Source organism: Herpailurus yagouaroundi, unplaced genomic scaffold (assembly GCF_014898765.1).
Source record: "Herpailurus yagouaroundi ecotype Mexico unplaced genomic scaffold, PumYag 193, whole genome shotgun sequence".
In the NCBI taxonomy this organism is placed as follows: Eukaryota; Metazoa; Chordata; class Mammalia; order Carnivora; family Felidae; genus Herpailurus; species Herpailurus yagouaroundi.
Window position 1 is genome coordinate 1,341,352 of NW_024412424.1, and position 21,226 is coordinate 1,362,577.

The 21,226-nt window shown below is 51.6% G+C and overlaps 1 protein-coding gene and 1 non-coding gene across 2 annotated transcripts; both read left to right on the forward strand.

Moving 5' to 3' along the window:
• Window positions 1-348: 348 nt before the first annotated feature.
• TMEM38A (transmembrane protein 38A) lies at window positions 349-20,266 on the forward strand. Its single transcript, XM_040444827.1, has 6 exons — window positions 349-532; window positions 12,754-12,910; window positions 13,174-13,358; window positions 16,072-16,159; window positions 17,718-17,835; window positions 18,659-20,266. The coding sequence occupies exons 1-6, from the start codon at window positions 409-411 to the stop codon at window positions 18,896-18,898; spliced, it is 912 nt and encodes a 303-aa protein (XP_040300761.1). The 5' UTR covers window positions 349-408; the 3' UTR covers window positions 18,899-20,266.
• On the forward strand, window positions 5,825-5,909 carry TRNAQ-UUG (transfer RNA glutamine (anticodon UUG)). Its single transcript has one exon. It is a non-coding gene; the product is annotated as a tRNA-Gln (tRNA).
• Window positions 20,267-21,226: the final 960 nt, after the last annotated feature.

Consider the following 21,226-nt stretch of genomic DNA (forward strand, 5'->3'; position numbering starts at 1 on the left):
GGGCTCCAAAGAGGACATGGATCCTAATCGAGTCCCACCGGGACAGGGTCCTAACTGATCCATCCCGCCTGGGTGGGCTCCGCACGGGAAGGAACCCCCCCCTCCCCCGCCAGGGACGGCTACCCTGTCCAACGCACACCACAGGGACCCCTGCACCCCGCCTCGCTGGGCTGAATGTGGTCGCGATGGCCCGAGGGACGGAGTAGGGGACACCCGACTAGGCTTCAAGGGACAGAACGGCCCCACCACCCGCCCCGAGGCCTGGGGCCGTCCCTCCTCTCCCGCGGGGGCCGGGTTGGGGGCGGCGCCTGGCGGGCGGGGGCGGGTCCAGCGGCGGGGGCGCAGTTGCCGGGCCGCGGGCTGCGGGACTTACTGGGCCGGGGGCTGGGGTCGGACCCGGCGGGCGCCATGGAGCTGCTCTCGGCGCTGAGCCTAGGCGAGCTGGCGCTCAGCTTCTCGCGGGTGCCGCTCTTCCCGGTCTTCGACCTCAGCTACTTCATCGTCTCCATTCTCTACCTCAAGTATGAGCCAGGTGAGCCAGGGCCAGGAGCCCGCGGGGGCTGGCATCGCGGGGAGGGGGCGGGGGGCGGGGGTAAACCTGCGGGTCCGAGGCGGGGGATGCCCTAGATGCTGGGGGGACAGTCCGAGGGACTGGTTCCGGGGAGCAGCAGGTGCCGGGATCATGCGGTTCTTCCACATGGGGTGGGCGGAGGGGGTGGGTGGGAGACAAGAGGGAGAGCAAGGAGAGAAGCCCCCGGGATTGTGAGGCTGGGGGAGGGGGAGCAGATACGCGCTGAAGGGCAGCAGAGGAACGGGATTGTTCAGAGGAGGGGGAACAGGTGCTTGGGAGGGGGCTGGGAGAGCCGGTCAGGGATCCTGGCATGGTCCTAAGAACTTGCGCAAGCGGCGTAGGTCTTGGTGAGGGCGCAGGCGGGGGTCGGCGCTGCGGGCCAGTCCAGATGTCCTGGCCGGCCGGCCGCAGCCTTGACCTCCCCTCCTGCCCTTGGCGCGCGGAGCCCCAGCGGCTGCTGAGTGTCTATATAAGGGCCGGCCGTGCTGGGGGCAGTAATCCGGTTCTGAGAAAGTGACACCGGCGCCCCCTCTCCGCTGCGGCCCTCGGGCAATCTCCCCTCCTCCTCCGGCCGGGCGAAGCTGGGTCTCCTCTCCCGGCAGGAATTCTTTCAGCCCTGGCTCGTATCCTTCCACTGACTGAGCAGAACCGGCCCTAGGGCAGGGTGATTCGGGGTTAGCTACCCCCGCCAGCTCCAGACCCCCGTGGAGAATCGCAGGAGAGAAGAAAGACTCCGCTTCTTGGGTCTTTTGCAAACATTTTTTAAGTGATGGTAAATAGCCTCCTTAGAATGTGTTCTATTTTTATACAAGGCTCACCCAATGTTTCTTGTTCATCTCCTGGTGTTATAACTATTATAGCACGCCAGCAAAGGAAAGGGAGTTGAGAATTTAGCCTTAGAAAAGGGATCAATCATCCCGAAACTTTCTCCCACTTAGATGAAATCACTCCTATGTGTTTTTCTGGCAGAATAGAAATAGCTTTTTTTTTTTTTTCAGATGATAAAAATAGGTGCTTCTGTATATTTAAAAATCAAGCTGAGAAATGCAAAGGAGAAAGAGATAATTACAGTTAATGTGTTGTCGACCCTTCCAGACCCCTCTTCTATGCATTTATAACCCTGTAGAGATGTAGAAACATGATTTTATGCAAATGGGATCATAGTCAGCTTGCCAAGTGTTTTTATTCCATTTTATTTTTGTCCACCCACAAGCTAAAGCCTATTCTTTAAAAGCTGTTCTGGAGACCAGTTACTTTGCAAAGCAAAATAACCTTTGTATTGTCTTAGCATGAACACAGGGCTGTATTTCCTGTCTAGGACGAATTTGTGGTGGCTCAGGCCAGGCCCCTGGGCAAGTACAGAACCTAGCACACCTTGGGCTATCTAAAACCGTGGAGGGCAGGAGCCCCGTTAGCAACGTAAGACACAAGCGTCTGGAAGAAAGAGGTCTTCAGGTTGGCCAGGAGCTTGCAAGAGGGGTCGAGATGTTTCTGCCAGTCACAGAGTGAATCATCTGAACTAGACGCACTGGAGCCTGAAGGTTCCTGAAGGTTGGGAAGGTTCAGTGGTTCTGAACCCTAGCCGCTTATCAGAGGCTCCTGGGGCCTCTTAAGCCCCCATCTCATCTCCACCCCCAGATAAACCGAATCAGAATATCCCCGTTTGTAACTCGGGAAATAGGAAATAGTGACTAAGGTAATTTACATAATGCAATGAGCCTGTGGTCCCAGGGCTGGTAGATGACAACCTTGGGATTCAAACCCAGGTCTGCCTGACCCCGGAAATCACTACGATTGCTTCCCCTTAGAAAAGGGAGGTGTCGGACTTGGACTTGGCTGTTAGCCCTCCAGTTTGGTGTTCCTGCCAAGCCTCTATAAAGCTTTCTTCTCAGTATTGTCGGGGCCCCTCATTTAGATCTTAAGAATCTCAAGACAGTGACAGCAGAACACTAAACTGAGTGGGAGGCCCCTCTGAGCACAGGGTCCTGGGCAGTTGCACAGGTAGCACACCTGTGAAGCCGACAGCCAAGCTGGCTTTTAGGAAAAAAAAAAAAAAATCTCTGAATTAGGAGTCAGTTCTGCCTCTACCACTGAGGAAACACCGGGCTGGTTACTGCGCCTCCGAGAGCTTCGACAGCTCACTCATCTATGAAATAGGCTCATTGGAACGTAATCCTGGACTCTTCTGCCTGGCTGTTGTGAAACTCTATTGAGACCTTTGTCAGTAGTAGGGTCTAAGGCACTTGTGAGAGGTAGTTACCATCATTTGTAAGGCCGTGGGAGGATGTGTTTCCTGGGATGCAGGCATTTTCCAGGTCAGGCTTTCATGAGAAGCCTGAATGAGGACAAAGCTCAGAGTGTGGTCCTCAGGTGAACAGCATCTATGTCCCCTGGGAGCTGGTTAAGAAATGCAGAATGCCAGGCACCACTCCCCCTCACCCCAGACCTGCTGAATCAAAATTGCATAATATTTAAAAAGTGATGGGCTGAAAGAGGCAGGATCTCCTTATTAGACCTGGAGCTTCTCAGTAGGGGCAGGGGGGACCAGGTCTCTCACCTCCAGGACCCCCAGCTCTCTACGGGAAGAGGAGAGGAAGCAGTGGATGTTGGCTGCATGACCAAACGATTGAATGATGAATGAATGACAGTCCCGGATACTTTAAGCCTTGACCTATCCAAAGAACCTTCCAGACCAATAGACTTTTTTCTAGAACAGTTTTATTTTTTTAATTTAAAAAAAATTTTTTTTTAACGTTTATTTATTTTTGAGACAGAGAGAGACAGAGCATGAACGGGGGAGGGTCAGAGAGAGAGGGAGACGCAGAATCTGAAACAGGCTCCAGGCTCTGAGCAGTCAGCACAGAGCCCGACGCAGGGCTCGAACTCACAGACCGTGAGATCATGACCTGAGCCGAAGTTGGACGCTTAACCGACTGAGCCACCCAGGCGCCCCTCTAGAACAGTTTTAGATCCACAGCAAAATGAAGCTGAGTAACAGTTTCCATCTACTCTCTGACCTCCGCCACCATCAACATTCTGCACAGAGGGGTACATTTGTCACCATCAACAAACCAACCTCATTTATCCACATCGTTATTATCATCACTGTACATCTTACCAAGCACGGTCTATAGTTTACATTAGGGTTACTTTGTGTTGTACATGTTGTGGATTTTGACACATGCCTAACGCATAGCCACCATTATAGTATACAGATAGTTTCACTAACCTAAAAATCCGCCAAGCCCCACGTAATCATCCTGCTCCCTCCCCCAAGCCCCTGGCAACCACTGATCTTTTTACTGTCTCCATGGTTTTGCCTTCTGCAGACTGTCATAGAATTCGGATCGTACAGTGTATGGCCATTTCAGACTGGCTTCTTTCCCCTATAGCAACATGCATTTAAGCCTCTTCCATGTGTTTTCATGGCTTGAGAGCTCATTCCTGTTTATCGCCGAGTAAGATCCCATGGTGTGTATGCACCGTAGTGTCATTATTCACCTACTGAAAGATGTCTTTGTTGCAGTTTGAACATTTTCTAAAATGCTGTGGGGCTAAAGAGACGGCTCCTCGACCCCTGTTTTGGGACCTCTGGCACAAACTGTAAGTTCTTCCAGGGCAGAGGGCCGCTGTCTCTCACAGGGAAAGAAACCAAGGCAGGTGGCTGAACTCGAAGGCTCAGGGGAAGACTTGCCCTAAAGTCACTGAGAGTCTCTGTAAATACATCTCTTACGTTTAGACCTCAGACTATATAGCACAGAGCCAAGGCAGAGCTGAGAGCGCCCCGTGGAACCTTCTAGTGCTTCCCTGCCATCCACAGACAGGACACTGACCCCCGGAGAGGGAATGTTGTGCTGCCCACCCCAGGCCAGAATAAGGAACGTGAGGGGAGCTTCCTCCTCCCTCCTCAGGCAGAGCCGATTTTTATAAATCCATCAGCTAAAATTTCCACCCACAGGTACTTTCCATTTCAGATCCAGTTCCAGGAATAACTCTTGCATAATTGCTAAGCACTAAGCAATAATTTCTTTTTGTCCTCACTGGCGCCCTTTGAAATGAGTAAGAGCACTGGGGTGACCACCTCGCCCAGGTTCAATTAAGACAAGCATCAGAAGTCCCATGTCCCAGGAGGTCCTCGGTCCCGGGCCACCCCGGAGTGGTTGGTCACTCTAGCCAGCACCACCCGTTATACACAAATACACCAGCTGAGGCCCGAGGAGAGGAGTGACTAGCCTGGGCTCACCCAGCAAGAGGGGAACGCTTTGGTGGCAAACCTGGGATTGCAACCCACATTCTCCTGGATCCTGATGCCGCCCCAAAACCCAGCAAGAGAAGCCAGGAAGGAGTCTGGCAAAGGGAAAGAGCCCCCGGGGGAAGGTTCTCGGCCACCACCTTGCTGTGGATCTTCAGGGCAGGCCCATCCCCCATCAGCCTCAGTCTTCTCATCTGTGGCAATGGGGAGACTCATCCTGAGATCACTAAGGTTGATAGCGCTGAGAAGCGTGTTGATAATCGTGCACATCGCATTGAATCATCACAACTTGAGGAGGGGGTGCTCTCATTCTGTTCTTTTGAAAGCAGAGGAAGCGGAGGCTAGTGGGAGGCAGTCATTTGCCCCAGGCCACCGTGGGCCTGTGACTTTTCTACCAGGACTCACCCACGGGAGCCTGCTCTACTCCCACAAAAGCCCCTTCCCCCACTCCCTGGCCTCAGTCCCTGGGATGGTCCCAGAGGGCACAAGAGTGACCCTGGAAAGAATTCAACCCCTCAGGGTTATTTTTAGATGCAGAGGTATCCATTTCTGCAAAACATGGGTGCCTCACCTGACCCGGCTCCTGCGGGACCCACCAGTTGCTCTGAAGGATTAACTCTCAGCTGGCCACATTTTAAATAGACGCCCCAAAGAAGAGGAAAGAACATTCTGCTTCATACTGTAGGACCTTTGTAAATGCTAAGACTCAGGACGACCCTGAGGGCGGGGAGAAGATGCACTCTGGGCTTGTAACCCCAGGGTGAGGAGGGAAAGTTCGATACCAGCCCTTGTTAGCAGCTGGGCAAAGAGGGGATTGGGGTTCACACCTGATAGAAGGAGCCAGACACAGAGCAAAAATGGTCTGTCCAAGGTCACCTGGTTAGTTGGGGGGGGGGGGACAAAGAAAAAGGGGAGTATGTTTAGGACTTCCTCTCAAACAACTTTTATGAGGCAGGTTTCCTGATTATAAAATGTGGTTTGTGCAAGAGAATAGACGGGGTGCCTGGGTGGCTCAGTCGGTTAAGCATCTGACTTTGGCTCAGGTCATGATCACATGGCTTGTGGGTTCGAGCCCCACGTCGGGCTCTGTGCTGACAGCTCAGAGCCTGGAGCCTGCTTCCGATTACTGTGTCTCCCTCTCTCTCTGTCCCTCCCCCACTTGTGCTCTCTCTCTTTTTCATAAGTAAACAAACATTAAAAAACAATTTTTTAACAAAAAAAGAGCATGGATAAATACCTTGTGATCTGTTCCTATCATGGAATACCTCACAGCCGAGAAAGATGAATATTACCCTTGAAAATATTGCACTCAGTGAAAGCCAGAGGTAAAAGGCATGTGATATGATTCCACCTATATGGAATATTTAAGTTTGGAACACTTTCCTCACCCCAAAAGGAAGCCCCATACCCATGAAGAGTCACTCCCTGTTTCCCCCTTCCCCCCAACCCCCAGCCCCTGGCAACCACTAACCTGCTGTCTGTTTCTATGGATTTGCCTTTTCTAGACATTTCCTATAGATGACATCATACACCATGTGACCTTTTGTGTCTGGCTTCTCTCACTTAGCACGTCTTCAAGATTTGTTCACGTTGTAGGACTTCGCTTCTCTTTAAGGCTGAATATATTTCATTGTGTGGCTCGATCACATTCTGTTTATCCGTTCATCTATTGGGGGACACTTGGGTTGTGTCTACCCTTTGGCAGTTGTGAACAGTGCTGCTGTGAACATGATTTTTTAAGAGTCTTCCGGATATTTTTGTTGGGTTCTTGCAGATAGGATGTAGCCTGGTGCCCCACTGCCCACCGAAGACCTCCCGTTCCTGCAGGAACAGGATCCCCCTGCCCACCCAAGACTTCCCTGGCTCCTGGCCCTCTGGTCATGGCCATCAGAGAGGGGACAGGTAGCGAGGGGGCTCAGTACAGAGTGTGGAGCCCAGTGTGATAAGGCAGATGAGTAGCCCATAGCCCTCCTGTTTATCAGCTTTCCGGGAGACTCTTGTTTTCACCCATTTTGGTGATTAAATATTTCATACACATAGAATAGATATCACAGATACCGCTCTTCCCTCTACACAGATTTAACAGATGTGAACATAGATTTGCTTCAGATATTTTTTATGCTCATTTATTTATTTATTTTTTCTATGCTCATTTATTTTTGAGATAGAGAGCGCTGTGGGGGAGGGGCAGAGAGCTAGGGGGACAGAGTATCCAAAGCCGGCTCCACGCTGACAGCCGTGAGCCCGAAGCGGGGCTTGAACCCACGAATCATGAGATCATGAACTGAGCAGAAGTCGGACGCTCCACCGAAAGAGCCACCCAGGTGCCCCTCAGATGATTTTTTTAATAAATAAATAGAGACCCAGCCAACCCTGTCCCTTCCCCGTCCCTCCTTCTCTAGATGTGACCGCCACCCTAAAATTGGCTCGTATTGTTCCCACGCCTGTATTTACACCTTCTCTGCTGTGTATGTGTCTCTAAACTACATGGAGTATGTTGTTTCAAATATATACTTAAGATATACATAAATGTATCCTCTTGCAACCTAACGTTTTTACTCAGTAATAACCGTACGGGATTTATCCACGTGGATTTATCTAGAGGGGTGGTTCTCAACCAGAAGGGATTTTGTTCCCAGGGCCATAGATCTAATTCACTTTTACTTATTTATTTTTTACTAAAATTTTTTTTTAATCTTTAATTTTGAGAGAGACACTGAGCACGAGCAGGGGAGAGGCAGAGAGAGAGGGAGACACAGAATCGGAAGCAGGCTCCGGGCTCTGAGCTGTCAGCACAGAGCCCGATGCGGGGCCTGAACTCAGGGACCCTTGAGATGGTGACCTGAGCCGAAGTCAGACGCTTAACCGACTGAGCCCCCCCAGGCGCCCCGATCTAGTTCACTTTTAAATAGCGGCTCTGTGGTAACCCATTTTGTGTGAGTCTCCACCCCTCACTAAGAGATAAGTACTTTGGTCCTATAACAGTGTGGCGGTGGAATCCTCCCCCTGACCCCCACCCCGGTCTCCTTTGCTAGTTTCTTTTGAGTCAGCCGTGAGGAGCAGAATTGCTGAGACATGGGCAACGCACAGCCTCAGATTTCCTCAGTGTTGCCAAACTGCCTCCAAGATGGTGTTGCCTATGGATTCTCCCAACTGTGTGTATGGAGGGAAACTGGGGCTTTTTTTCCCTCTGGAGCGGGGGCACATACTCCTAGCCACCCCACCCCCCTCTCTATGAAGTTGACCAAGCTAAGAAGGCAGCTCCTTCTACAGAAGGGATTGGACTTCATGTTCCTTGGCATGAAAACCCTACACTGACCCTGTTCCAAATAAGGTCACATTCTGAGGTTCTGGCGGACATGAATTCTGGGCAGGGGGATACTGGTCCCCCATATAACTGGCTGCAAGTGGGGATGTTGATCCCTCTGTTATGCGTGATTAAAAGCTCTCCAGGATAGAGTCAAGGCTGACAGTTGCCTGGGACAAAAGAGTAACTCCACAAAGAGATAGAGCAGGGGAGGTTTTCATACGGTGCATCCCAAAGTGCGCAAACACAACCTCAGTGCCTACGAGCTGTTCTGCCCACATTTGCAAGAATGTAAGCTCTGTGAGGGCAGGAGTTCATTCTCTCACAACTATTTATTGGGCAGCTACTATGTGTCAGGCACAGTGCCACGCACGGTGGCGGGGACGGGGGACAGCAGCAGGTAAGACTGATGAGGTCCCCATATTCAACGAAGGACTAAGAGCAAATCAATGTTTTGAGTGTATCGACCGTATGCATAGGTATTGATGTCAATAGCTTCAGACGTAGTGCATGTCACGGAGAGGCCACGCATTCAGATTTGACAACTTAGAGACAAGAGGCATCCAATTTCTAGAAACAAAGTAACCTTAAAAAAAAAAAAACAACAACAAGCCAAACCTGGGATCATTTATTTTGATTAGTCTTTTGATTAACAGATCACCTGTAACCTTGTCATCTCACATCCACATTGAGTGGCGTTGTCACTGGATTCAAGTAAATCATTTAAGGGGAGTCTTTGGTACCTGCTCTGGCCATGAGAGCTAAGTGTCTGTACCTTACGGCTTAATCCTAAAAGCATTCTCTGGAAAATGAAACTAGTGGGGGAGGGAAGAAATCAAGAAATCAATAGTCGTCCCAGCAGGAAACACCAGGTTGCAACTCTGGGGTGTGGCTACAGAAGATTATGGCGATGCTAACATGAAGTAGGGGACACCTGGCTGGCTCAGTCGGTAGAGCATACAACTCTTGATCTCGGGGCTGTGAGTTCGAGCCCCACATTGGGCATAGAGATTACTTGAAACAAACAAACAAAATAATTTGACATAATGATAGAACCTATTTATAAAGATTCTAAAGACTTTACGTAATACAAAGTGTAAGGATTTGATTCAGAGGCATTAATCCTATTCCCCTAGATAGTTTTTATAAACTTACTTTAAAAAAAATTTTTTTTAACATTTATTTATTTTTGGGACAGAGAGAGACAGAGCATGAACGGGGGAGGGGCAGAGAGAGAGGGAGACACAGAATCGGAAGCAGGCTCCAGGCTCCGAGCCATCAGCCCAGAGCCTGACGCGGGGCTCGAACTCACGGACCGTGAGATCGTGACCTGAGCCAAAGTCGGATGCCCAACCGACTGAGCCACCCAGGCGCCCCTATAAACTTACTTTTTAAGAACTAGACCTTTGCCCTCTATTTCAATGTGGGAATTAAACACATTTTTTAAAAAGTTAAAAACTCGTAAGAAGTGGCAAAAGTCGTGCGAAGAGTTCCCAAGTCCCCTTCCCCCAGCTTCCCCCAAAGAGATCGTCTTACATACTGGTAGCTCATTACTCCAACCAGGAAATTGACACTGCTACAATCCCAGTAACACCAGCTACTGACTTTATTCGGCAGTATTGACATACGCTTTCTTTTTCTAAAGTTCTTTTTTTTTTTTTTTTTTTAGTTTATTTATTTATTCTGAGACAGAGAGAAAGCATGCAAATGGGGAAGGGGTAGAGAGGAGAGACAGAGAAAATGCCAAACAAGTTCCACGCTGTCAGCACAGAGCCATATGCGGGGCTGGAACTGATGGACTGTGAGATCACGTCCTGAGCTGAAATCGAGAGTCGGACACTTAACTGGGCCCCCCAGGCACCCCAAAGGTTTTATTTTTATGCAATCTCTATACCCGATGTGGGGCTCTAACTCACAACCCCGAGATCAAGAGTCTCATGCTTTTCCAACTGAGCCAGCCAGGTGCCCCCAGCACAGAGATAGCTTTAAAATAAAACAAAACAAAAGCTTGTCTTGAACACTGAGATGAAGCAGCAAATGCAGGTATGCTCTGGTGGACATGGGGTGAAGGACCCAGAACGTTCCCATTTGGTCTCTCCTGCAAATCCTCAGGGTTCCTAGGAACACAGTTTGGAAACCATTGTTCTTGGGAGCCTATCCTCCTAGCCACGGATAGAAGATCTTGGCTTATCAGGGCTGCAGGACATCGGGACATCAGCCAGCTCATTCCTCTGTCGCCGTGTGATGTTCAACATTGCTGCCCATAAGAATCACCCAGAAGCATCAAAAAATCCGTAAGCCCAGCCACACCCCAGGCTGCCCAACCGAGATGCTCTGGGGTGGGGCGCTGCTGTCTGATTTGTAAAGTTGCAGGCCGATGCACTGAGCCATCTTCTGGAGGGAGAGGATTCCTGTTCCTCTCCGCTAAGCAGAACCATCCTTTGTTGTTGTTGTTGTTGTTGTTGTTGCCTTGGGTTCATAGGAAGACTCACTTTAGTATCATTTATGAGTGTGTATCCTCCGTTACAGAAACCGAAATAAGTTACATTTTTTCCATTGTTGTTTATTTTATAACAGCTTTATTGGGCTCTAATTCGTATACTACCCAATTCACCCATTTAAAGCATCCCGTTCATTGGTTTTTAGTATATTCACAGAATTGTGCGACCATCCCCTCCGAAAGAAACCTCTATCCTTTGTCACTCTCCATTCTCCCCCATTCCCTCTAGCCCGAGGCAACCTCTCATCTACTTCCCGTTGGTGTTAACAATTAAGTTGGGGCGCCTGGGTGGCTCAGTTGGTTGAGCGTCCGACTTCGGCTCCGGTCATGGTCTCGCGGTCTGTGAGTTCGAGCCCCGCGTCGGGCTCTGTGCTGACAGCCCGGAGCCTGCATCCGATTCTGTCTCTCTCTCTCTCTCTCTCTCTCTCTCTCTCTCTGCTCCTCCCCCGCTCACATGCTGTCTCTCTCTCTCCTTCAAAAATAAATAAACATTAAAAGAAAAATCAAAAAAAGAACAATTAAGTAAAATACCAAGGCCCATGGTAGAATGAAGTCCACAGGGTTGTGGGAGCCCAGAGGCAGGAGTGACCGACTCAGCAGAGCCAGGAAGCCTTCCTAGAGGAGGTGGCATTTGTGCTTGGCCCCTTCTGCTTGTGTGTCTTTATTTCTTCCGGGCCACTAGCTCGTAACAGAAAATAACAAGTGTTGGCGAGGATGTGGAGAAGGTGGAACCCTCATGCCCTGTTGGTGGGAATGTGAAATCGTGCAGCGGTTATGGGAAACAATATGGCAGTTCCTCAAACAATTAAGCATAGGGCGCCTGGGTGGCTCAGTCCGTTGGGCGTCTGACTCTTGATTCTGTCTCAGGTCATGGACTCGTGGTTCGTAAGTTCGAGTCCCATGCTGGGCTCAGTGCTGGCAGTGCGGAGCCTGCCTGGGATTTTCTCTCTCCCTCTCTCTCTCTGGCCCTCCCCTACTCTCTCTCTCTCTCAAAATAAATAAATAAGTAAATATTTAAAACTTAAAAAAAAATGTTAATATAGAATTATCATATGACCCATCAATTCCACTTCTGGATATGTCACCACAAGAGTTGAAACCAGGAACTCAGATAGATATTTGTACGTGCCGTGTTCTTCACGGCATTATTCACAATAGCCAAAAGGTGGGAACAGCTCAGACGTCTATCGGTGGATGAGTTGAAGAAACAAAATGTGGTCTAACCATTTAATGGGATATTTTTCAACCTTAAAAAAGAAGGAATTCTAACACTAGCAGTGCTCCAACACGAGCGTGCCTTGAGGACATCACGCTAAGGAAAATAAGCCAGACTACGAAAGGACAGATACTGTGTGATCCCACCTACATGGGGTCCCTAGAGGGGTCAGATTCACAGAGACCGAAAGTAGAATGGTGGACACCAGGGGCTGAAGGGAGAGAACGGGGAGTTAAGTGTTTAACGGGCACAGGGTTTCAGTTGGGGACGATGAAAAAGTCCTGGAGATGGATGGCGATGATGGTTGCACCAACAGTGGGAATGTGCCTAATGCCCCTGAGCTGTGCACTTAAAAAATGGTGAAAGTGGTACATTTCGTGTATATTTTACCGCAATAATAAAAATTTAAAAACAGGGAGAGACGGAGAGGCCGGGCGTGAGCCCGTGGGGATCTTGGCATCAGCCCGAGGCAGCAGCAGCCCTATCGAAGTGTTCCCATCTGCACTTGGCTCTATCTCCACGCCTCCCTCTCTTTGTGGGGATAATGAGAGTGATCACTTGGCGGTGGGTATCAACGACGATTGAAGGAGTCCTTCATGTAGATGTGAACCCGGTGTCTGTGACCTGGAGCTGCCTGCTAACTAGGAGCTGGCATTACCAATCATTGCCACCTCTCTGAGCACAGAGGAGAGAGGCCCGACCCAGCTCTGCCTTTCCTCTGTGTGACCTCAGGCATGTGTCCCGCCTCCCTGAGCCTGGGTTCTTCCTCTGAAATGGGCGAGCTGCAAGGCATGGGGCGGGCGCTCTGCAAAGGCAGCTGAATTAGGATAAGCTGACCAGACGACATGGGGACAAAGCATGCTCTTGGCACCCCAATGATGGCCCCTTCTCCCCCCTCCCCCCCCAGGAGCAGTCGAGCTGTCCCGGCGCCATCCCTTGGCGTCCTGGCTGTGCGCCATGCTGCACTGCTTCGGGAGTTACATCTTGGCGGATCTGCTCCTCGGGGAGCCCCTGATCGACTACTTCAGCAACAATTCCAGCGTCCTGCTGGCCTCGGCCGTCTGGTAAGCACTGTCAAGCTGGTGGGGTGTGGGAGAGCAGAGCCAGGGGCAGGGGTGACCCAGCCACCTGGGAGTTGGGGGGCAGGAGGTTGGAGGAAATAGGACCCATCAGCACAATCTCCACCGTGGGCCTGAACGCACTGCTCTCCGCTGCCCAGCTCTGTCCAGAGCCCAGCAAGTTGGGGGAGAGGGGAGGTCTGGACCCAACCTCCCAGGGACCCCCCACGGTCTGTCTCCCCCTGACGCTCCTCATTCTCTCCCCAAAGGTACTTGATTTTCTTCTGCCCCCTGGACCTCTTTTACAAGTGTGTCTGCTTCTTACCCGTGAAACTTATATTTGTGGCCATGAAGGAGGTAGTCAGAGTCCGAAAGATCGCCGTGGGCATCCATCACGCCCACCACCACTACCACCATGGGTGGTTCGTCATGATTGCCACCGGCTGGGTCAAAGGTAAACAGGACCATGATAACGATGGAAAAATCACCTCGGTTAAGAACCCCTGCTCAGTGTGCTACATGTCGGGCACCCAGGTCGGCATAGATACTAGTCCAGGCTAAGGGGTGTCAGGACTGTTGCGGGAGTCCAGTGTCTTTAGCCAACACCTTTAGAGTAAATGGGAAAATTCTTCCGGAATTTAGCTGTCAAAGATTAATAGGACAACGAGACAGTGACGGCTGTCTCTCAAGCATGTTTTCTCAGCTGCAACACTTCTGATATTTGGTGCCAGATCACCCTCTGGGGAGGGGGGGGTGCTGTCCCTTGCGTTGTAACATGTAGAGCAGCATCCCTGGCCTCCCCCCACCAGAAGTCAGTAGCACCCGCCAGCGTAACAACCAGAAGTGTCTCCAGATGTTGCCAAATGCTTCCTGGAGAAGAAGTCACACCCCTGTAACTATAGGGGTTCTTAACCTTTGTGGACCATGGTCCTTTTTGAGTCCGGGAAAGCCTTTTATGTCTTTAAGTGCATAAAATGAAATATATATGATGATAAAAGAGGCCCATTATTTCAAAATAGGCATCAAACAAAGTTTTAGTATGGCATAGTCATTTTATACCTCTCTACCGAGGCACTCAATAACAGACCATTCGTTAGCAAATAGGGAATTCTCAACCTTTTGAAGTGCTGTCCAGCACAAACGATATTATGAAACCATCTGCAACCACGGGAACGTGAAAAGGAAATAAATCTGTGGATTCTGTTGGTGATGGAGTCACAGACTTGCAAATCCTGCTCAGCTCACTACCTCCCTTCACGATGGAAGGAAAGGTTGTGTTTCAGTGAGGGGCGTGAAAAAGATGTAGTTCGGTTTCCTGTCCGTGTTCATGGATGCCCAGTGAAGACTTTATGACCCAGGACAGGTTTGAGTTGAGCCCTTTGTCCATCTTACCCCATTTGATCCTTAAGACCCTGCTTTATTTTATTTTATTTTTTTTTTCAACGTTTATTTATTTTTGGGACAGAGAGAGACAGAGCATGAACGGGGGAGGGGCATAGAGGGAGACACAGAATCGGAAACAGGCTCCAGGCTCTGAGCCATCAGCCCAGAGCCTGACGCGGGGCTCGAACTCACGGACCGCGAGATCGTGACCTGGCTGAAGTCGGACGCTGAACCGACTGTGCCACCCAGGCGCCCCAAGACCCTGCTTTAGAAGTCTAATGTCATCCCCTTTCACTGAGGAAGGAAATGAAATCACTTGCCCGCGGTCACACAGCTAAGGGAGTGCCGCGAGGTCTGTCTCTAGGTCCTCTGAATTCACCGTCCACATTCTTAACTACTCTGAAGGCCTCCTTTCCTCTCTCCTCTAGCTATGCTAGGAGGTAGACCAAGACAGACTTTAAAACAAACAAACAGGGGCACCTGGGTGACGCAGTCCGTTAAGCGTCCGACTTCAGCCAGGTCACGATCTCGCGGTCCGTGAGTTCGAGCCCCGCGTCAGGCTCTGGGCTGATGGCTCAGAGCCTGGAGCCTGTTTCCGATTCTGTGTCTCCCTCTCTCTCTGCCCCTCCCCCGTTCATGCTCTGTCTCTCTCTGTCCCAAAAATAAATAAACGTTGAAAAAAAAATTAAAAAAACAAACAAAAATGCTACTAAAAATAAAGAGGGGTACTTTATAATGACAGGTTGATCCACGAGGAAGATGTAAAAATTACAAACATGTATGCACCTAAAAACACCAAAATATATAAAGCACGAACTGAGAGAAGTTAAAGTAGAAGTAGACAATTTGACAATAATAGTTGGAGAGGTGGACCAAGGAGTAAAAGGAAGACAGGGAAAGAAGGCTCAAGCAGGTGCTAACACCACTGGACACCTCATCCCTGCTCCCTAATACCAAAGTGTGTACTGCAAAAATATCGGGGCCTAGACTCACCCTCCACTGAGCTCCAGCATACTCCACACCATTGACACATGGGGCTGGATCATGCTCTGAGGTGGAGGCTGTCTTGTGCTTTATAGGATGTTGAGCAGCATTCCTGGCCTTTGCTGACCAGTAGCAGCCCCCTCCCCAGTTGCCACAACCAAAAGTGTTTCCAGACATTTCCAAGTGCCTTCTTAGGGGCAAAATCACTCCACATATGAACCCCTGGTCCAGTGGTACATACTAGGCACCTCAAGTAGCATAGCTACTCCTGGAGTAGCTCTAGGAGTCCAACCTCTTTAACCAATACATTTGGGGTAAATGGAAAAATTCTTCTAGAACGATAATCATTTATGTCTGCATATAGGTCTCCTTATTTACTCTCCAGGAAGCCTATACTACAGAGCAAATTCCCTAGAGTTACAGCATGCCTCCTGGAGGGCAAGTGGCTTAAGAAAGATTGAGAGTTCAGAGCCCTGAGGAGGAGAGAGACTGGGATAGGGAGGCTTCTGGAAGCCTTATGCACAGCTCAGGATCCGGGACTCCCTCAGGGCATCAGGGCAGACAACCCACATTTGTCTGAGACATACCTTGCAGATGGGATATGACCTCAATTCCTTCATGCTAGTTTTGCTCCGAATATGCCATGTGACCCTCTCTGAGCCTCAGTTTCCCTGCTGCAACTGATGAACAGACCCCCAGGCTCAGTGTCCCTCTGGAGAAGCTGCTTCCTTGGGGATTCAGCTGAGAAGGATGGGGGAACTGGAGGTGGCAGGCTCATTCAGGGGCACCCTGTCTCGTAGGCTCTGGTGTCGCCCTCATGTCCAAATTTGAGCAGCTGCTCCGAGGGGTCTGGAAGCCGGAGACCAATGAGATCCTGCACATGTCCTTGTGAGTATCCCATTTCCGCCCCTCCTCCTTCCTGTATGTACAGGTGCCTCTTGGGCCTGACCCTGGGTTGGATACTCCTGGTGACTTGGAAGCCTCAGCCACCGATTCTGTCTTCCAGAAGCTTCCAGAGGTCAAGGCTGGGGGACCCAGAAATGGGGAACCAGGGCTCTGCCCAGGGGGGAGGGGCAGGCAGAGCTGCAGGGAGATGAGATACTTGACTCGGGTTATGAAGAGTGAGTAGGAGTTTTCTGGCAAAGGAGGAACCTCTGGACAGAGGCCAGCACCTCTGCCACCTGTCAAGTGAGAAAAGAGCAATGATTCTGCCCAGCTCTGGGGGGTCAGGGTACAGAGTATGGATGGGGGGTGAGGAGTACAGAGCATTGGTGGAGAGTGTATGGCACAGAGCGTGGATGGGGAATGTGGCTGGGACGAGGTGGGCAGAGCCAGCTGCATCCAGGACTCCGCGTAGGGCCTCATGCTGCATGTAGCCCATACATTGCTTTTTTTTTAAGATTTTGTTTTTAAGGCATCTACACCCAACGCAGAGCTCGAACTCACAACCCCAAGATCAAGAGTCACACATCCCACCAACTGAGCCAGCCAGGGGCCCCTGTAGCCTATACATTTTTAAAAGACCTAACTGGTTTGGGCTAGTTCAATTTTCTCCCAATCGACAACACATAAAAACCGTGGCCATTTAAAATATGACAAAATTAGGGGCGCCTGGGTGGCTCAGTCGGTTGACATCTGACTTCGGCTCAGGTCATGATCTCACAGCTCGTGAGTTCGAGCCTTGAGTCGGGCTCTGTGCTGACAGCTCGGAGCCTGGAGCCTGCTTCGGATTCTGCGTCTCCCCCTCTCTCTGCCCCTAACCCACTCGCATTCTGTCTCTCTCTCTCTCAAAAATAAATGAACATTAAAAAAAAATTTAAATATGACAAAATTAAAAGGCTTGCCCATACGCCCATGACAATTACTTCCCATTTCACACCTCGGAAGAGAGAATTCGCTCATTTCACCCCCCCACGAAAGTGTCTTCCCACCCTCGGGCCACCGACAAGGAAATGGGGACCCAGACAGCTAGCTGTGTTGTCTGCAACCAAGTGGGCAGGTGGTTTCCCCCCTTGGATTCCTTTTCCGCCTCATCAGCTGAGGGTGAGGGGCCCCCAGGAACCACACGGATAGATTCCGCAGCACCGGTCCCTGGCAGGCGAGTGCTTTGGAAATACCAGGCAGAATTATCATCATTAAGGACGGCGGTGCACAACAGACATCAGGAACGGAAGTCACGGGTCTGTCTTCTGCAACAAGTTAAACTATTGAAAACCTATCCCGTAAGGAAGTTAAGAAAGAAGAACCTCTCTGGGCCCTGTTAACCCTTTACTGTGCAGGGAGACACCACCGTATCCGTGCCATGCAGGCCCTTTCCCACCTCACGCTCAGGAGAAGCTGGGATGTGAGCTGGGGCCGGCAGTGGGCAGGCGGGGTCGGGGCCGGAGGTAAAAAGGCCTGGGCTGCGTGGCTGGCGCCTCGTGGTAACTGAGGCCGCCCCCTCCAGCCCCACAAAGGCCAGCCTGTATGGAGCCATACTCTTCACCCTGCAGCAGACCCGCTGGCTCCCCGTGTCCAAAGCCAGCCTTACCTTCATCTTCACCGTGTTCATGGTGTCCTGTAAGGTAAGTCTTGCTGCCCTGACCCACCCCAACCCGCACCTTCCAGGCTGGGAGCTCGGGCTTGTAGTCTTGTGCCCCAGAAAGGACAGCCCTAAGGCAGGGGGCTGGGGAAGGGGGTGCCAGGAGGTCCGTGCGTGGGAAGAAGGTCTGATAAGAGGAGTTCCAGCAGGTAGGGGACTGGGTGAGAAGAATAAGGCCTTCTGGGCAGAGGGCCCACCTTAAGAGTGGGGCAGGAGTGTACGAAGTCCATTTGGAGAATCGGGGGGTGGGGGGGAGCTTGTGCCTTGGCAGTGGAGAGCTGAGGGTTGAGACCCAGGGAAGGCACACTCAGGACGCAGGGGACCCAGGCTAGGCCAGGAATGGTGCTGGTCTGATCCTGAGGCCTTGAGTTGGGGTTGACTCACCCAGGGGGGATCTTCAGGGACCACACTGCCTTCCCCATGCATCTGGGGAGCGTGGCTGCTGGCTGGCTGGCGGGGAGGGGACCCATAGGCCATTGAAAAGGGGAAGGCAGTGAGCAACCTCAGGCCAAGCACTGTTGCTCTCTGAGCCGAGGTGGGAGGCAAGGGGGGGAGATCGCCTGTCTCCGTGTGCCCGATGCTATCTGGGTTTCAACACCGGAAGTTCCGTATCCCGGGAGACCTGGGACAGTTGGTCACCCTCCTGGGGGTGCATAAAGCCGGGGGGGGGGGGGTCTGGGCTACCTCTGACCTTAACCTGGCTGACCTCTCCCCTCTTCCCTCTCCCATCCCCCCACTTTGCTTTCTGCCTCGGTTTCCCTCTGTCTCTCTCGCTGTCTCCCTGCCCCCCTTCCATCCCACCTCAGGTGTTCCTGACGGCCACTCACTCTCATGGCTCCCCTTTTGATGTTCTGGAGGGCTACATCTGCCCTGTGCTGTTTGGGGCTGCCTGGGGGGATGACCATTACCACGACAACCATGGTGGGTCCCACGGCGGGTCCCACGGCGGCGGCGGGCCCGGCTCCCCGCACTCAGCCCTGCCTGCTAAGTCCAAGGAGGAGCTGAGCGAGGGCTCCAGGAAGAAGAAAACCAAGAAGGCAGATTAGTGGGTGGCCCAGAGGCCTTGTGGGGTGCTGGGGAGAAGACCCAGACCCAGGACCCTCAGAGTTGGTGTGGGCGCCTCCTGGGCTCAGCTTTCCCCTCTCCGGGCCTTGACGTCCCAGTCTACAAACTGGGGCCATCAGCCCACCCTCCAGGGCTGATGGGGGCGGGGGGCGTTAAATGAGATATGGGGCTGAGGGGCATTTGTGGGAATGGAGGGGTCCCTCTCTTTGTGCCAGGCCACCATAGCGACCCAGCTTTATTCGGGGGGGAGGCCCACAGAATCCTGGCAGTGGCTCCAGCCAGAAACTCTAGCAGTATATTCTTGCCCCATCATTTCCTCTCTAAAATTACGTCTTGACTCCGAAAGAATCTCCGGTCAGGTTGAGAGTCACGAGTTTGATGGCCATTTCCTAAGTACCTGCTGGGAGGCGGCTGCTATGACCTTACACGTCTCTTCTTGCCCACCCCTCCTGGAAGGCACCGGGCAAGTTGCCTCCTCCAAGCCTTCCGTTCCCCATCTGTACGGTGGGGACCCCCAGCCCTCCTCCTTATGGAAGTGTTGGTGTGCGCCTGGATGTGAACCAGCCTTATAAACTCTTAAGCACCACGCAGTCGGGAGGGGAGGCCTTGACGGATGTTCACCATGCTTGGGAGCGGCTTTGCATTTTAGATGATTTGTGTTTGTGGATCGGAGAACCCCGCAAGTGACCTGGCACAAAGGGGGCCTTCGGTAGACACACCTAGGCCAGTCTGGAGAGCTTGGAGGGTGGGGGAGGCTCGTTCTGATCTTTGGCTTCAGGCTGGTGCTAAACCAAAGAAACGCAGTTGGCCGGGCAGGGGTCCCAAGATCCAGCTCCGTGAAGGGGCTCCGAGCACCTGCTGTTGGGCCCTAGAAGCGTCAGGCCTCCCTCATGCCTGCGTCCTCCACTGCTCATTCATCCAATCAGAAGAGTCGGCTTGCTCTGTGCTGGGCATCTTGCTGCCGCTGGGCCCGGGACATGCGTCAGGGTGAGTGCAGGGAACGAGAGCTGAGCCCCCACCCCCTGCCCCCGGCCTCCTTCATCTCAACCTGTTGCCAGGACATCCAAGCAGGGGTGGGTAGATGAGGTGTGGCCAGTCTCAGGTGGGGTTTTGGCCCAGACTGGGCCCGCTTAGAGCTGTCCTCTGCACGTGGGTACTCAGCCTACAGCTGCGTCAAGATCAGGGCGGGGTCAGCAGGGCCCCGGATATTGCCCGGCTGTTGGGAAAGTGCCTCGATCCTGTGACACCTGGGAGGGAGCTGGGTGGGTCCTGAAGCTCCGAATTCATCCTCTTGCATGTTTGTCAAGGCTCGGCATGAAGGTTCAGCAAATAAATCGGTTGTGAAAGAACCCTTGTCTCTTGCCTTGTCTGATTCATTCCTGCTCTTTAGGCCTCAGGACACAGGGGGGTTCTGTACCCTTAGAGACATTCAGCGTTTCCAGGAAGATGAGGCTCACGGCAGTCCCAAATCGGGATGGAGCCTGTGGGTGAAGTCTGGGGTTCGGAGTTCAAATATTTACTGTGTCACCAACAGGTCACGGGGCCTCCCCCTCTCCAAGCCAGTTTGCCTTTTGGGGGCAAAGAGGGTGATGATTATCACTGCCCTTTGTAGGCAGATGGGAGGATTATTGGGTGATTGGGGTTTGCAGCTCAGTCTGTACAGGACTTTGTTTTTTGGTTTTTGTTTTATTTTTTTTTTAACGTTTATTTATTATTGAGAGACAGAGAGACACAGAGCATGAGCAGGGGAGGGGCTGAGAGGTGGAGAGACACAGAATCTGAAGCAGGCTCCAGGCTCCAAGCTGTCAGCACAGAGCCCGACGCAGGGCTCAAACTCACAAACCACGAGATCATGACCTAAGCCGAAGTCAGATGCTTAACCGACTGAGCCACCCAGGCACCCCATGTGCAGGACCTTGTTAAGAGCACAACTTGGGAATCACACATCTGATAACGGGATTATATCTAGAATATATAAAGAATTCTCAAAAGTCAATAAATAGCCTGATTAAAAATGAGCAAAGGATTTGAATGGACACTTTGACGTTGAGGATATACAGATAGCACACACACACACACACACAGAAATCACATGAAAAGATGCTCAACATCCTTAGCCATCCAGGAAATGGGTGGGAAGATACCCAGTTCGCATTCTCTAGGATGGTTAAATTAAAAACACTGCCCGGGGCGCAGGTCTTGATCTTCGTGGCTTGTGAGTTCGAGCCCTACGTCAGGCTCTGTGCTGACAGCTCGAAGCCTGGAGGCTGCTTCGGATTATGTCTCTCTCTGCCCCCCCAACTCGCACA

Coding starts and splice junctions, on each gene's coding strand:
- TMEM38A (XM_040444827.1), top strand. CDS start 409: ATGGAGCTGCTCTCGGCGCTGAGCCTAGGCGAGCTGGCGCTCAGCTTC. Junction 12,911..13,173: donor CTGCTGGCCTCGGCCGTCTG/GTAAGCACTGTC, acceptor CTCTCCCCAAAG/GTACTTGATTTTCTTCTGCC. Junction 16,160..17,717: donor GAGATCCTGCACATGTCCTT/GTGAGTATCCCA, acceptor CGCCCCCTCCAG/CCCCACAAAGGCCAGCCTGT.